This window comes from Mus caroli, chromosome 6 (assembly GCF_900094665.2).
Source record: "Mus caroli chromosome 6, CAROLI_EIJ_v1.1, whole genome shotgun sequence".
Classification (NCBI taxonomy): domain Eukaryota; kingdom Metazoa; phylum Chordata; class Mammalia; order Rodentia; family Muridae; genus Mus; species Mus caroli.
In genome coordinates, this window is record NC_034575.1 from 69302385 (window position 1) to 69317304 (window position 14920).

The window sequence follows — 14920 nt, forward strand, 5'->3', positions numbered from 1 at the left end:
GAACACTCCCTGATAAAGAACTACATAATTAGAAATGAGTTACAGGGAGGATAAGGGCAGGGGCTTCACATTCATTAAATAGAGCTCAAGACATTACAGATTCATGCTGACAGGGCTGTGACATTGCCAGAGTCTATAGTCAAAACTACAAGTACTTTACGTGCACAGTACAAGGACATTTTCAGCATCTGGTGGGAAGGTAATTGCAATTAGGACTTTGGAGGATTAGGTGATAGGGCACAAAGGTTCGATTTCAAAGCATTATTCACTACAGTGTTTGTTTCTAGGCAGTTACATGGGTCACCTATGCTCACTATATCCATTATAATGGTGAACAAAANACCTAGGGACAGAATAGCAAGCCCAACTTACAGTCCCCCACAAAAGCTAAAATTCATGTCATTGATTAGAGTGACTGCAACTGATCAGGAGCTGAAAGAGGACAGAAAAATTTAGGAAGGCCCTTTCCCTCAGAGCTTGAAGGCTTCTCTGTAACCTACGCCAACAAGTCTGGGGAAAAAAGGCTAACACTTTCAATANTTAAGTTTTTTGGGCACTTCCCATGGGAAGCTGTCCCTACCAAAGTGGCCATAGGCTGCAGTCCTCTGATAAATTGGCTTCTTCAGATCCAGATCCCTGGAATATACAAGTCCATAACTTAATATGTAGCATTAAATTATAACAGAGCAAAACAATCAGCAAGACCCATTCAAGAGTTCTGGCAAATGAGTTCAGTTCTCCCTGGGGTTTGCTAGGAAAAAAGTTCATGGCGAAAGTATTTGTTACTTCCCTTGTTACTTGCAGTCTTTAGTAATAGTAACTACAGTTCTTGTTTTCCAGCTCTGGCTTGACAAATGAAAACTTATCATTCTCAGGAATTCCAATTGAATACTTACCAAGGTCCAATCACTGACCACTATGGTTATTTTCTTTGTAACTTTGAGCATCCCACTTTAGCTTATTCTTAATGTAGCACCCTTAGTTAAGATAAGCACAAAGCTCAGAATCAAAGATGGAGAACTTTCTAGAATGTTATTTTAAGTCACAGAACACTAACTTAAATCAGCTAGATCCCTGTCTGCAGACAATTTAAATATTGGCATGTTCTAGGAATTAAAATGTTTCCCNTCATGAGAAGTCTACCTCTATCTCCTCAGATTTTAGTATATGTCCCAAACCCCTCTCACTAGCAATAGGTTTTACCATCTTTACCTGACAATGACCCCAGGGCGAAGATCAAAATTCTTCTTTACAATTTCTAATAGCTCTCTCTCACTCNTCTGAGAAGTGCCATAATGGAAAATGGAGATCGACAATGGATGAGAAACTCCAATAGCATAAGAGACCTAAAAGTCAGAAATACATTGTTATAAAATAGGGAAGTATTTGAAATATCTTACTAAGTACCCTTCTCCCATATAAATGTCCACTACATACCTGAACAAGAACCCTCCTGCACAGACCTCCTTTAACGAGGGATTTTGCCACCCAACGAGCAGCATAAGCAGCTGAACGGTCCACTTTGGTATAATCCTTTCCTGAAAAGGCCCCTCCTCCATGAGCTCCCCAACCGCCATAAGTATCCACAATGATTTTTCGGCCAGTCAGGCCAGCATCACCCTGGAATTATATAGGATTTAAGTCATGTAATTTTCCCCCTGGAGAGAGTCTGTCTGTGTAATATATAATAGCCCTGGCTGTCCAGGAACTCAAGAGATCCACCTGTTTCTTCCTGCCTAAGTACTGGGATTTAAGGTGTACTTCCACTCTTGGCCATGTAATTTTTCTAATAAGGGATTCTTGATTAGGCGGTCAGTAACCATTCTAGATTCATCTATAGCCAGAAATAGATCATACCCACAATCCTAGAACTTGTTGGCAGGACAACAAATTGCACATTGCCATAACATATACATATGAATTCTATGGTAGCCTAGGCTACAAAAGATACAGGGTGTGTGTGAAAGGAAGGGGGCAGACTAGAAAAAATAGTGACATCCAGAAACCAACAATAAACCAAAACATTTCATATATTACCTGAGGCCCACCAATAACAAATCTGCCACTTGGCTGTAGGTGGTAAATTGTATCCTCATCAAGGTATTTTGCAGGCACAACAGCCTTGATCACTTTCTCCTTTAGAGCATCCCTCATCTCATCAAGACAAACTTCTTCATCATGCTGAACAGATATAACAATCGTGTGGACTCTGATGGGAAGCACAGCACCCCGATCTTGCATATACTGCACAGTCACCTTGAATGCAAAACAGATGGGAACACTTGTCAAACAGCTTTATAGTGGGTTCTCTATCATAAGTTTAAATATAGCAGAAAAGCCAAGGATTTTCCTTAGCTATAATTAACTTGGGAATTTTAATGTAATTTAAGACAAATGTAGGTTTAAGATCACTACTTACTTGAGTTTTAGAATCTGGGCGTAACCAAGGCAGTGTACCATTGCGTCGTAGTTCAGCCAGTTTGGCATTTAGCTTGTGTGCTAAGACAATGGTTAAAGGCATACACTCTTCAGTTTCATCAGTGGCATAACCAAACATCAAACCCTAAAATATGGAGAAGTGGTCAATACAAGCGTCAGAATTGAACATTGAAAAGGATCCTAATAAACACCAAAATACCTGGTCTCCTGCACCAATGTCTTCCTCATTCCGGTCAAGATGAACACCTTGGGCAATATCTGGTGACTGTTGTTCCAAGGCAACCAACACATTACAAGTCTTGTAGTCAAACCCTATAAAACAAGGTGTTCCAGTAACCTTCCTTTTAACTCCAAAATGTTAACAGTAGTGCTGTGCTGCTAGAAAGCTGGCCATGCCAAAGTGAAGTGGTCAAGCACTTTAAAAGACCATATTCACATAATTCACTTACTGCCCCCTCTATGGTTTGGAATAAGGTCTCTAACTTGGCAGACTTCAAACTACAACTAAGCAGCCAACTCCTGCTTTGACACCTAGGAGTTGAATTTACAGGTTTACATGAGTTTACATCATGTCTGGCCATACTATTGATGAGAATCTGTCACTTTATTTGCAGGATAGGAGACTGCTTTTACAGTCACATTTTAGAGGACATGGTGTAACTATGCAAAGTCAAGGATTACTAGGAACATTCCAGAAGTTTCTCCCACTAGCATCAGATTCTGTATCTGCAAAAATGAGTTCACAGGAAAAAAAAATCTTTAAAACATACCTTTGGAAGAGTCATCATATCCAATGTGCTTTATGGCTTCACGAACCACTTTCTGGTAATCAATAGCAGCTCTGGATGTAATTTCCCCAGCAAGAAGGATCATTCCAGTTTTAGCAACAGTTTCTAGTAAAACAAAGTTTTATTTTATACTTAAAATATTAAGGGAGGGGGTTGCTGAGGAACTCAATCATGTTATATAAGCTCTATCACTGGGCTTGGCTTCTTGTTGTTTCTGAGATAAGGTCTTAGTAAATTACTCACATAGGCATTTAACTTGCTACCAGCCTCAAACCCCCAAGTAGCTGGTATTACCCATACCACAAAACTTTGCTTCAAATGCCTTTTTTGCCATTCATAAACAAGTGTTCTGTACCTACCACAAGCCACTTTAGCATCAGGGTCTTGTTGAAGGTGTGCATCAAGGACAGCATCACTGATTTGGTCACAAATCTTATCTGGAAAATAAAAATTCCTGTTCAACTTAACTATTACTACGAACCCTATCTCATCATGTAACTAGCAGTTTATGTGCAACCCAAGGAGCAAATATAGCTATGAATTTGTAGGTGACAGAAGCTTGATGTAAAATTATAGTAGTATCTGCAATGTGGGAGGGAGAGGGAGGTTCTCTAGGGTCTTTGTTTTTCAAGACATGTTTCTCTGTGCAGCTCTGGCGGTCCTGGAACTTGCTCTGTAAACCAGGCTGGCCTTTAACTCAAGAGATCCACCTGGCCTCTGCCTTCTGGGATTAAAGGTATAGACCACCATTTATTTGGCCTTTTCTTTTGACCGGAGATTGGGTTTTAGGAGCCAGGCAGTGGTTGCTCGCCTTTAATCCCAGCACTTGGGAGGCAGAGGCAGGCAGATTTCTGAGTTCAAGGCCAGCCTGGTCAACAGAGTAAGTTCCAGGACAGCCAGAGCTGCAGAGAAATCCTGTCTTGAAAAGAGACTGGGTTTCAGCCTATCTAATCTGAGATCAAACTCATGATGATGGCAATCTTTGCCTCAGTCTCCAGAATGCTGTGACAGCATGTGCCACCATTCTAGACGTGACCTTTTTTTTTTTTTTTGCTTTATATAGTTTACTTATTTCAAAAGTTCTTAGCCAAACAGTTTTATTCTTTTTTATTTTTTGAGACAGGGTTCTGTGTAGCCCTGGCTGTCCTGGAACTCACTCTGAAGACCAGGCTGGCCTTGAACTCAAATCTGCCTCCCAAGTTCTGGGATTAAAGGTGTGTGCCACTAAGCCCGGCTAGCCAAACAATTTTCTATGTTAATTAAACCGAAGGGCCATGCAAACTCAAATTAATCAAAGTCAAAATGGTGACTTATCTTGATATCTCAAAGCCTACCATAGGAAATAACTCAGTGTATTTTAGAGACAACTGTTCTTTTATCCCCCACATTTAAAATGTTACAAACCTACTAAATGTCAGGTCATTAATTTCTTAACAGTCCATTTTCCCTATTATTAGACAATAGGGAAATGAATTTTTAAACCATGAAAATAAATTTAACAGAAACACCAGCAAATGAAAAATGCAGTAAAAATTTTTTTGAGACAGGGTTTCTCTGTATAGCTGTGGCTGTCCTGGAGCTCATTCTGTAGACCAGGACTCAGAAATCCGCTGGCCTCTGCCTTCCAAATGCCGGGATTAAAGGCGTGCACCACCACTGCTCGGCTCCAGGAAACTTTGAAGTGTGTTCTAAACCATATTCAATTTCTCCTTGATTTATCAATTTAGAAAATGGCAGCATCCTGGTCTGGAATGTTTGTGGTATTGAGACAGGGTCTTACACGTGGCCCAGGCTGACAAACTAAACTGCTTCCATACTTTAAACGCTGGGATTGTAGTACCACCGTGCCTTAGCTCTATGCTCCTGGATTTTTGTTACTACCCCAAAATGTGCATTGCAGCCACAGAACCTTAAGATGGAACCTATTAATTGAACTAAGGAATGATCCAATATAGATATGGATACTCCTTTCCTTGAGGGGAGTGTGAGAGGAACCACAGCAACACGTCTTTCAACCATCACTCATCAAGATGCTCCCCACAAACCATGTAGTAATATTGCTGTGGACCCCCTGCGAACGGAAACAGCTCAAACTGAATATTAGTATTTACTAGATGGTTATTTTCCATCTGAGACCCAAAGTCCATATAATAAATTCATCATGGCGGTTTGGTGGACAAAGCCTTAAGGAAACATGAAATTATCCTCCTCTAGTCATAGGAAAAGACCAAAGGGAAGACTTTAAAAGGAAACCTGACGCGATGGGAGTATGCACTTAATTCATGCACTTCATCCTTTTCAAGCACACTCTAAATAAGGGATGCCTTCTCCAACTCGCGCTATATTTAGTCAGTGGCTGTCTGTCACCTTGAAGGCTAAAGGGCATGTCCACCCACGCTCTTAAGCGTTTTCCAGGAGCCGGAAGTCAGGGATAATAGAGATGGGACCTTCGGAGATACCAGCCCCCACTTCCAAACCCAGGGGTCTGGCGGGTAGAGGCCGCCAGCTCCGCTTCGCCCCAATTCCACATGCGGCGAACACGTGGTAGCCGCTGCAATGCGGGGCGCGCGCTCCCGGCGGCCGGACGCGAGCACGCGGGGCGGGGTCGCCCACTTGAGGTTTTTCCAGGCGACGGGACTAAGGAGGAAGCAGTGCCCTCCCCGGATCGGCGGATCACAAAACTGCCTCGAGCCCCCGCCCTTCTCGATTTCTGGAACCTTCCGCATGCCGGGGCGCGCCGCCGGATGAGCGGAGAAAGGGGGAGGGGAGCGGGACCGCACATTGCAAACTCGCGGCGCCACGAGGGAAGCGCGCGGCCGCCACCATGCCCACCGCCGCCGGAGACGGCCTCGATCCCCCCAGCGCCACTGCCCTCCGCTCTTCCCTCCTCCGAGTCCTCGTCGGCTCACCTGGGTGACCTTCCCCTACAGACTCCGAAGTGAAGAGGAACGTCCCCTCCTCGATGAACGCCTCGTGGAAGCCGTTGAGCTGCCCGTTCATGGCGGCGGCGGTGAGAGAGAGCGACTCTGAGGAGACGGAGCGGCGGCGAGGCGGAGGGCTGCGGAGGACGCAGAGGGAGGATCGCTTCAGCTCTCAGCAGGCTGGAGACTCGGAGCGAACGGAGCGGCGGGCGAAGCGGCCCAGTATTTATAGAGCAGCGGTCGCGCGCGCCCGGCTCGGGCTCCGCCCCTCGGCGTCGCGCGCCAATGCACCGCGGGCGGGCGGATGGGGGTTGGCAGGGAGGTCCGCCGATCAGAGCTCGGGCTGGACCATTCTACCGAAGGGGGGGAGAGAGCAGAGCTAACCGGGTCTCCTGCCAGTAGTTAGTCATCTTGATGGCGTGGGTTAAATGGAGATGTGAGTAAGTGAGTAGACTTGGGTTTTACGCCCGTCCCCACGTTGATTGTTGGAGAAGAGAGGATTTGGATTTGAAGAACGGTCTCCCCTGTACGAGGGCATGGTACATCCCTCGGACCGTTGCCCACGGAGGTCGGCCGGCGCGCGCGCCCCCCAGCGGCGGCCGTGGCGGTGGCGGCCGTTTTGTGCTGTGGCTCTCGCCGAGGGTCTTTCCTGCCACCACCACCCTCCATTCGCCACCTCGTGCACCAGCGCCGGGTGGCCCTCTGCCATGTGAAGGTGGCCATGTTGGCTGGCCAGCGGAGGCTAATAGGACTGCCCTTATTCATCCTACACGGTTCCCTCCGGGGAACGAGAGATTGCGAGGGGCTCTAGCCCTACCGTTAGTCATGCCTCGAGTAACTGCTCTGGGGAAAATGGCTGTAAAGCCAACTAGCAGGAATGCTGTATTGTTTTTCCGAACAATTGCCACTTGCCGGCCTCCCCTCCCCCCTCGCCGAGCCTCGTGGACCCCCGTAGTCTGAGACGGTACTAGATTCTTTTCTGTCCTAAATCTGACTTTGCATGGCTTGGTTTTCCATGCTTCCTAGGAAGAAATGGACGTTCCAATCTGTTTGAGAGAATATGAATGCTTCTTTCGTGTGTGTAGGGGAGGGCGCTATTCAAGCCTTCAAATGTGCTGATGAGCTTGTCAAGGTCAAATGGCCTCGATTTTATGACACTTTCTCTTTTAATCTTTTGCAGTTGTCTCAGTTTTGCTCATGAAATGAATTAACAGACAGGAAAAAAGGGAAATAAAACTCCGTACAGACAAAGAGTGGAGTCTGGAGCTAATTGCATGCAGAGACCCAGTATGAGGCCAGTGTCACACAACTGTTGGGTCCAGTCTTAGGGCAGGCCTGGAGACTGGTGGCTTTTGAGAACCAGCGTTTGTCAAGAACATAGGGTTTTATGATGTTAGGGAACAGCCTGCTCCTAACATAAGATGCACTTAACTGTGAAGCTGAATGACAACCTGCCAGCTGCCATGCCTCAGAAAATTAGGTACACTGTGAAAAGTGAGGGGCATTTCCCTCTAGGGTGTGTGCCAGTGCAAAGGTGGGAGTTTGAGAAAGGCACTGTGGGAAACAAAGGAAGCTCTTAGACTGTGCTAGGAGCCTCAACAAAGAAGATAAGGGACACAGGCTCATCTCCATGTCGGAAACCACAACGTTGCAGGCAGCCTGACAATATTTTGTTCTTGTTCGTTGGGTTTATTTTTAAAACTAGCCCTTCATGAGAAAATAGTCAAGGCTTTCATAATTTTTGCTTGTTTTAGGGGCTAGAGAGATGGCTGAGCCATTAAGAGTACTTCACAATGAGTAATAAAATTGCCAGACAGACCAAAATGCCTGTGTAGACCGGCCAGTGCATTACCTTCCAGCAGAAAAATCTATAAAGAAGCCAGAATATAATTAAAAGGTTATTTTATTAATAGAGAGGGAGGAGGTTAAATTAGTTCATTAGATTCTGACACCCCTTTGCTCTCAGCTCCATAGCTGGTTCCATCCTGCCAAGAGGATTAAACTCAGTTATACATCATTACCTCTCTTGCTCATAGGGGCTGCAATTCGTGGCTTTGGGTCATGCTTCTGCTGTTAACTAACAGAATAAGCAACCTCCATACCTCTGTCTTCAGCCTGTAAAGCTGGGATAATAGTAGGAAAAATTTCCAAGAAATCTTTTGCACGGTGTCTAACATATAACAGGAACCACTAAAGTAGTGTATTGTCATTTTACAGGTGTCCATTTGCTGGTGGGACAAAGGCTAAAATTCTCTACTTATCCTGCTATGGTTGCTTCTTGAGACCAGGTCTCACTCTGTAGTCTGTGTTGATCTGGAACTCACTGTGTAGCCCAAGCTGGCCTTGAATTCATGAAAAGCCTTCCCTGTTTCAGCCTCTAGAGAGCTAAAGATCTCAGGAGTATTCCACCATACCTGGCTAGTCTCACATGCTCTCATTAAAGGCTAGAGTATGCTGTTACTACTACTACTACTTCACACCGTGTCTAAGAACAGTCCCCTCCACCTTCTACTCTGGATCTCTTTGACTAATGGTTCAATTCATTCATTGACCTGCATCAAAACAAGGACACATTTTCACTGATTTATATTATTCACATTGTCCTTTCCTTCTGTAAATATTTAGCATACCAACTGTAAGGCTGACAGGAATCGATATGGTGACAGGCCTGGTTCTCGTCCTACTCCAGACTCTTAAGAGTGATGGCACCTGGCACACACTATCCTTTTCTCTGCAGCTCAGCTACCACTTCCTAGATGAAGCTTTTACTGCCAGAGGTTTTCTCGGGGTTCAGTTCTTTTCTCTCCTGCTCCTAAGTGCTGTTTGCAATGACAGGTTTGAAGATTAGTTGATGAATATCTCCAATTCCCCGGGTTGGTCCAGAAGGACCATGATAATAAGGTGGTGTGCTTTCCTGCAGCTTTGCTCTCAATGTACGAAAGATGCTGAAGAGTGTTCGAGAGGGAGAAAAGAAGGGAAGAACTGGGCAGTGGTGGCGCATACCTTTAATCCCAGCATTTGGGAGGCAGAGGCAGGTAGATTTCTGAGTTCGAGCCCAGCCTGGTCTACAGAGTGAGTTCCAGGACAGCCAGAGCTACACAGAGAAACCCTGACTCGAAACAAAACAAAACAAAAACAAAGAAAAAGAAGAAGAAGGAAAGAAACAGGAGGGAAAGTAAGTGGACATTATGAAGGACTCAAGAAACAAGTAGGAAGCCAGGTGTGGTAGCACCCGCCTTTAATCCCAGCACTTGGGAGGCAGAGGCAGGTGGATTTCTGAGTTCAAGGCCAGCCTGGTCTACAAAGTGAGTTCCAGGACAGCCTGGGCTATACAGAGAAACCCTGTCTCAAAAAACAAACAAACAAACAAACAAACAAAAAAGAAACAAGTAGGGAAATGAGCCTTGGAGATCCAACAAGACCAATAAAAAGAGGTCCTGCATTGGCTTTGTGACAGATTTCTTAATAAAATTGAGAGCTCTTTACTAACAGAGAGGCACATGGCCATCCTGTTCTGGAGGGAGGATGAGATTTCTGATTTCATGATTAGTGCCCTGAGGGTAAAATAAACCAGAAGTTATTGATTTAAGCCATATTTAGCATTAACGAGATGTGTTGGATTTGAATTGTTATAAGGCACATAAGGAACAATCGACTCACTTCACTGAAGGCTCCAGAATTCTGAACCCAGAGAATCTTAGTGTAGCTGTGAGGTCTATGAATGCTTTCAAAGACAGGACTGAAAAAGCTGGTCTGCACTACACAGTCAGCACGTAAGACAACCCCAGGTCTTAGGAGCCTTTTTTTTTTAAGGTCTTATGAGTCTTATTGGAAGTTCTAGGAGAGAGTTCTGGCAAGTGAGAGAAGAAATATGCATGGCAAATGTATGCCATTGAGCTGGCACTGTGGCACAGGCCTGTCCCAGCACTCTATGGCTGAAACTGGAAGATTGGCTCAGGTTCAAGCCTAAACACTGTCAGAGAACAAGAGTCTGTCTGAACTAGGGCTCTATAGGGAAAAGAACTGAAAGAATGAGTATATACATATAATGAAATATATATAATATACCCTGTAATATATAATATAAATGGAATTTGTTAGAGTGGCTTATAGGCTGTGGTCTGACTGCTCCAACCATGGCTGAATGCTGACGGAAAGTCCAAGAATCCAATAGCTGTTTGGCCCACGAGGCTGAATGTTTCAGCGGGTCTTCAGTATGTGTCAGAATCTCAGAGAAGTAGGCTCTACTCAGTGAAGGGATGAACTAGCCAGCAAGAATGAGGGCAAACTGGCAAAAGCAAGAGATTCCTTTTTCCATATCCCTTATATAGGCTGCCACCAGAAGCTGTGGCCCAGATTTAAGCTTGGTCTTCCCACCTCAAGTGATCAAGAAAAATCCCTCTGTACCTAGCAGCTTGGGTTTTAATTCCAGATGTAATCAAATTGACAACCAAGAATAGCACCACATTCTCAAGAAAAACAAATCAGATCATGGGGCACATACCTGTAATCCCAGCCCTAAGAAGGAGCCGGAGGCAGGGGCAGAGGCAGGATGATCAAGAGTTCAAGGCCAGCCTTCAGCCTTAAGATTATTGTGAGCTAGCCGGGCGTGGTGGCCCACGCCTTTAATCCCAAATTATAGCCCTGGCTGTCCTGGAGCTCATTTTGTAGACCAGGCTGGCCTTGAACTCAGAGATCCGCCTGCCTCTGCCTCCCGAGTGCTGGGATTAAAGGCGTGCACCACCACGCCCGGCTCGACAGGCAGATTTCTAAATTCAAAGCCAGCCTAGTCTACAAAGGGAGTTCCAGGACAGCCAGGGCTTTATAGAAAAACCCTGTCTCAAAAAAAAAAAAAAAAAAAAAAAAGATTACTGTGGGCTGCAAAAGACCCTGTCTCTAACAAACAAGACCAACAAACCAACCCAGCAGTAGATGCTGACTCAGCACAAGAGAAGATGGCGTCTACTCACAGCAAACAGCAGGGACAGTAGTGAATTTGTGGAGATCACCTGGTGATTGACAAACCAACTGAAGCTAAGTGAAAGTCTGAGGCTGTGAGCCTTCTGTGTAAAGACACTTCAAGAAGAAAGAAATCTATGCCAGATATCTCCAGAAGTGTGCCAGCCTTTTAGTCAGTCAACCTCAGAAGCAAGCTAGCACTAGTAGGATCAGAAACAGGGACTATATAAATTCCTTCCCACTTTTAAAACTTTTCATATGGCCAGGCAGTGGTGGCGCACGCCTTTAATCCCAGCACTTGGGGAGGCAGAGGCAGGCAGATTTCTGAGTTTGAGGCCATCCTGGTCTACAGAGTGAGTTCCAGGACAGCCAGAGCTATACAGAGAAACCCTGTCTTGAAAAAAAAAAAAGAAACTTTTAGTGTGTGTGTGTGTACATTTGTGGGGGTGTGTATGCAGTCAGGGACAACTTTGGGAATTTTGTCTCTCCCAGGGATCCAATTCTGATCATAACACTTGGCAACAAACTGAGCCATCTCACCAGCCCAGTCTCCGTATTTTTTTAAGTCTTTTTATATTTTTCTCCGGGTGCAGTGAGGAGACACTGAAGGAGATAGACTATGTCTACAATGTACTTGGACAAACACTGCTATGATGTCTGCACCTTACAGCAGCTCTAATGGGCAGTTGTATTTATTTCTCTTCCTGCCTTACAGATGCAGAAATTAACATGTAATCCATCCAAGTTATACATAACTCAGTGGTAGATCAGGGACTTAAGCCTGGGTCAAAGATCTGCTATCTAAATTTATGAGATTTTTAATAGTCAAATAATAGATATGTGATATTCTCTGAAGCAGTAATATTTCTCATAACTTTTCTGTGGACACGCATTATTCAGAGAAATGTGGCATTGAACTTGCTCTGTAGCCCTGGAAGGCCTTGAGTTTTCTGTGCTCCTGACTGGACTCCAGAGTGACCAAGATAACAGCAGGCTTGAGCCAGGGCTGGCCAATTTCTCTTAGCAGTTTCTGTGATCTTTTTCTCTAGACACAACCCAAAGATGATATTCTCTCTCTCTCTCTCTCTCTCTCTCTCTCTCTCTCTCTCTCTCTCTCTCTCTCTCTGTGTGTGTGTGTGTGTGTCTATGTCTGTGTGTATGTGTCTATATCCAGCCCTCCATCCCATTCTCTGTGTGTGTATGTGTGTCTGTCTGTCTGTGTGTGTGTCTGTATCCAGCCCCCCATCCCAGTCTCTCTCTCTCTGTGTCTGTCTGTCTCTGTGTGGTTGTCTATGTCTGTGTGTATGTCTGTCTGTCTATATCCAGCCTTCCATCCCAGTCTCTCTGTGTATGTATGTGTGTCTATGTGTGTTTGTCTGTCTGTCTCTCTCTCTGTGTTTGGTGGCGGTGGTGGCGGGGCTTAGAGTTCTCATGTGACCCAGGCTGGCCTCAAATTCCTCATCTTTCTGTTTCTACCTCCCAAGCACTGGGATCACAGGTGTGTGCCACCCTGCTGGTTCTTCTTTTCTTTTCTTTTTTTTCTTTCTTTCTTTCTTTCTTTCTTTCTTTCTTTCTTTCTTTCTTTCTTCCTCCTTTCTTTCTTTCTTTCTTTCTTTCTTTCTTTCTTTCTTTCTTTTGGTTTTTTGTTTGTTTGTTTGTTTGTTTTTGTTTTCGAGAAAGGGTTTCTCTGTGTAGCCCTGGCTGTCCTGGAACTCACTCTGTAGACCAGGCTGGCCTTGAACTCAGAAATCCAACTGCCTCTGCCACCCTGGTGCTGGGATTAAAGGCGTGCACTACTACGCCCAGCTGGTTCTTGTTTTCTTTTGTAAAAACATACCAGCTACTTTTGGGATGTGTGTGTGTGTGTGTGTGTGTGTTTGTGTGTGTGTGTGTGTGCACACGCACACGCGTGAGAGAGAGAGAGAGAGGGAGAGAGAGAGAGAGAAGTCTGTATTGGATTCTTTATTTGACAAGAACCTGGCAATATCAGGTATGATTTCTGTCAGGTTTTTATTTCTCAGATTCCACCCTCTCTAACACTTTTAGCACATCAATGCAGTGAGGTAGGCACCAGGTAGTACAGAAGGAAACCTAAGCCAAGAAAAGGTAGTGGGAGCTGCGCAGCTGTGGTGACACACACCTGCAATCCCGGTGTTTAGAGGAAGGCTTTTGAGACCAGCCTCAGCTCTAGAGAACTTGTTGGTTCTCTCTCTTTTTAAAAAAAAATCATATTTAAAAAAAACTTGTCCCTTGCCCATGGATGGCTTCTATGAGCTAAATTGTGTGCCCTTGAAATCTGTATGTTCAAGCCCTAACCTAACCCCCTAATGCCTCAGAATATACTTTTATCATTGTTACTGTTGAGACAGGGCCCTACCATGTAGCCCAGCCTGGCCTTGAATGCATAACCCTCCTGTCTCTGCTTCCCAAGTGCTAGAATTACAGGCTTGTGCCACCATACTTAACTTAGAATCAATTAATCAATCAATCCCTCTCTTTTATGTTTATTTATTACTACTAGGAATGATTCCTGGGCTTAAAGCATGCTGGGTAAACATTCTACTACTGGGGCACATTCCTAACCCTCTAAATAGGCAGGCAGTCAGGCAGCAGACAGACAGAGAGACTGACTGGCTGACTATTTTAGAGACAGTCTCGATAAGTTCCCCAGGCTGGCCTGTGTCTTCTAATCTTCCTGCCTCAGCCTTCTGTGTAACTAGGATCACAGTTGTAAGCCACACAGTTATAAGTCAGAGCGTACACTTGTAATGCAGTTGTAGTGCCTGTGTGACCTAGTCACCAATTGCTACCCAACCCGACTGTTACTTTGAGGACAGGATGTTTGTAGATTAGAAACTAGCAGCATCCAAGACAGCAGAGTGACCTCCCAGTTGTTTAGTTATTTTTCAGTTGTTGTGAGGAGATACCAAAAGCAACTTAATGACATGTTTATTCTAGCTATGGCTCCAGAGGACTAGATGTCCACAATGTCAAGGAAAAGTATGTCAGCAAGAGCAGAAAGCTGAGAGATTCCATTTTGATCTCGAACTAGAAGCAGAGTGAGGAAGCACAAAGTGGGGAGACGCTTTCGCCCCTGAAGCCCACCCAGTGGTATGCTTTCTCCAGCAAGGCTGCACCTCCTAAAGGCTTTCTAACCAATCAAGTGTTCAGAAGCATGAACCTCTCAGAGACAGTTTTCATTTAAGGAACACAAGTTAGCTTCACAATAATTCTATCTACATAGGAAGTGAGACTCCAGCCCCACCCCCCACCCCCAGTACCTTGATGATGGCAGAAGCAAACATCAAAGCAGCGAAGAGGTGGTGTCTGAATTCCAGGAAAATCTATCATTCCCAGAAAAAATATGGACATTCTTCTTTTTACTATTCCTCTTCTCTACATTACATGTGACTTCTTCGGTCTCCAAGGACTGAAGAGGTGGTTTGTGGGGCTGTCTCCCAGCTTATCCTGTTCTTTGGCCAAAAATACAACAGCTATGCCAGACAGATACAGAGGAGGCGATGGCTCTTCATACCCAGAAACTCTGGTTTGAGTGACATCTGCTGTGACCAAAGGCTACCTCTCACCACCCAGTGACACTTATGGGTACCGTGGCACCATTTTGATTACTGTTTTGTCCAATTGCTTGTCAGTTGTCTAGAGCTGTGGCTCTTAACTCAAACCATTGGTATGAGAGTTGGGACAGGATCAAATCATTTTTATTATCATCTGGACTTACCTTCCCCACCCTTAGCTCTCACAGTTATCTATCCCTGGCTGTAGGCAGCTGCATGCAGCTCCCAACAGGCTGCA

The 14920-nt window shown here is 44.9% G+C and overlaps 1 protein-coding gene across 1 annotated transcript; it reads right to left on the reverse strand.

Annotated features, from left to right (window-relative positions):
- Window positions 1-6365, reverse strand: Mat2a (methionine adenosyltransferase 2A). The gene is made up of 9 exons (XM_021164606.2): window positions 6137-6365; window positions 3587-3664; window positions 3210-3332; window positions 2639-2751; window positions 2420-2563; window positions 2038-2256; window positions 1438-1620; window positions 1213-1346; window positions 1-636 (listed from the first exon to the last, which is right to left on the reverse strand). The coding sequence occupies exons 1-9, from the start codon at window positions 6225-6227 to the stop codon at window positions 534-536; spliced, it is 1188 nt and encodes a 395-aa protein (XP_021020265.1). The 5' UTR covers window positions 6228-6365; the 3' UTR covers window positions 1-533.
- Between the last annotated feature and the right edge of the window lie 8555 nt (window positions 6366-14920).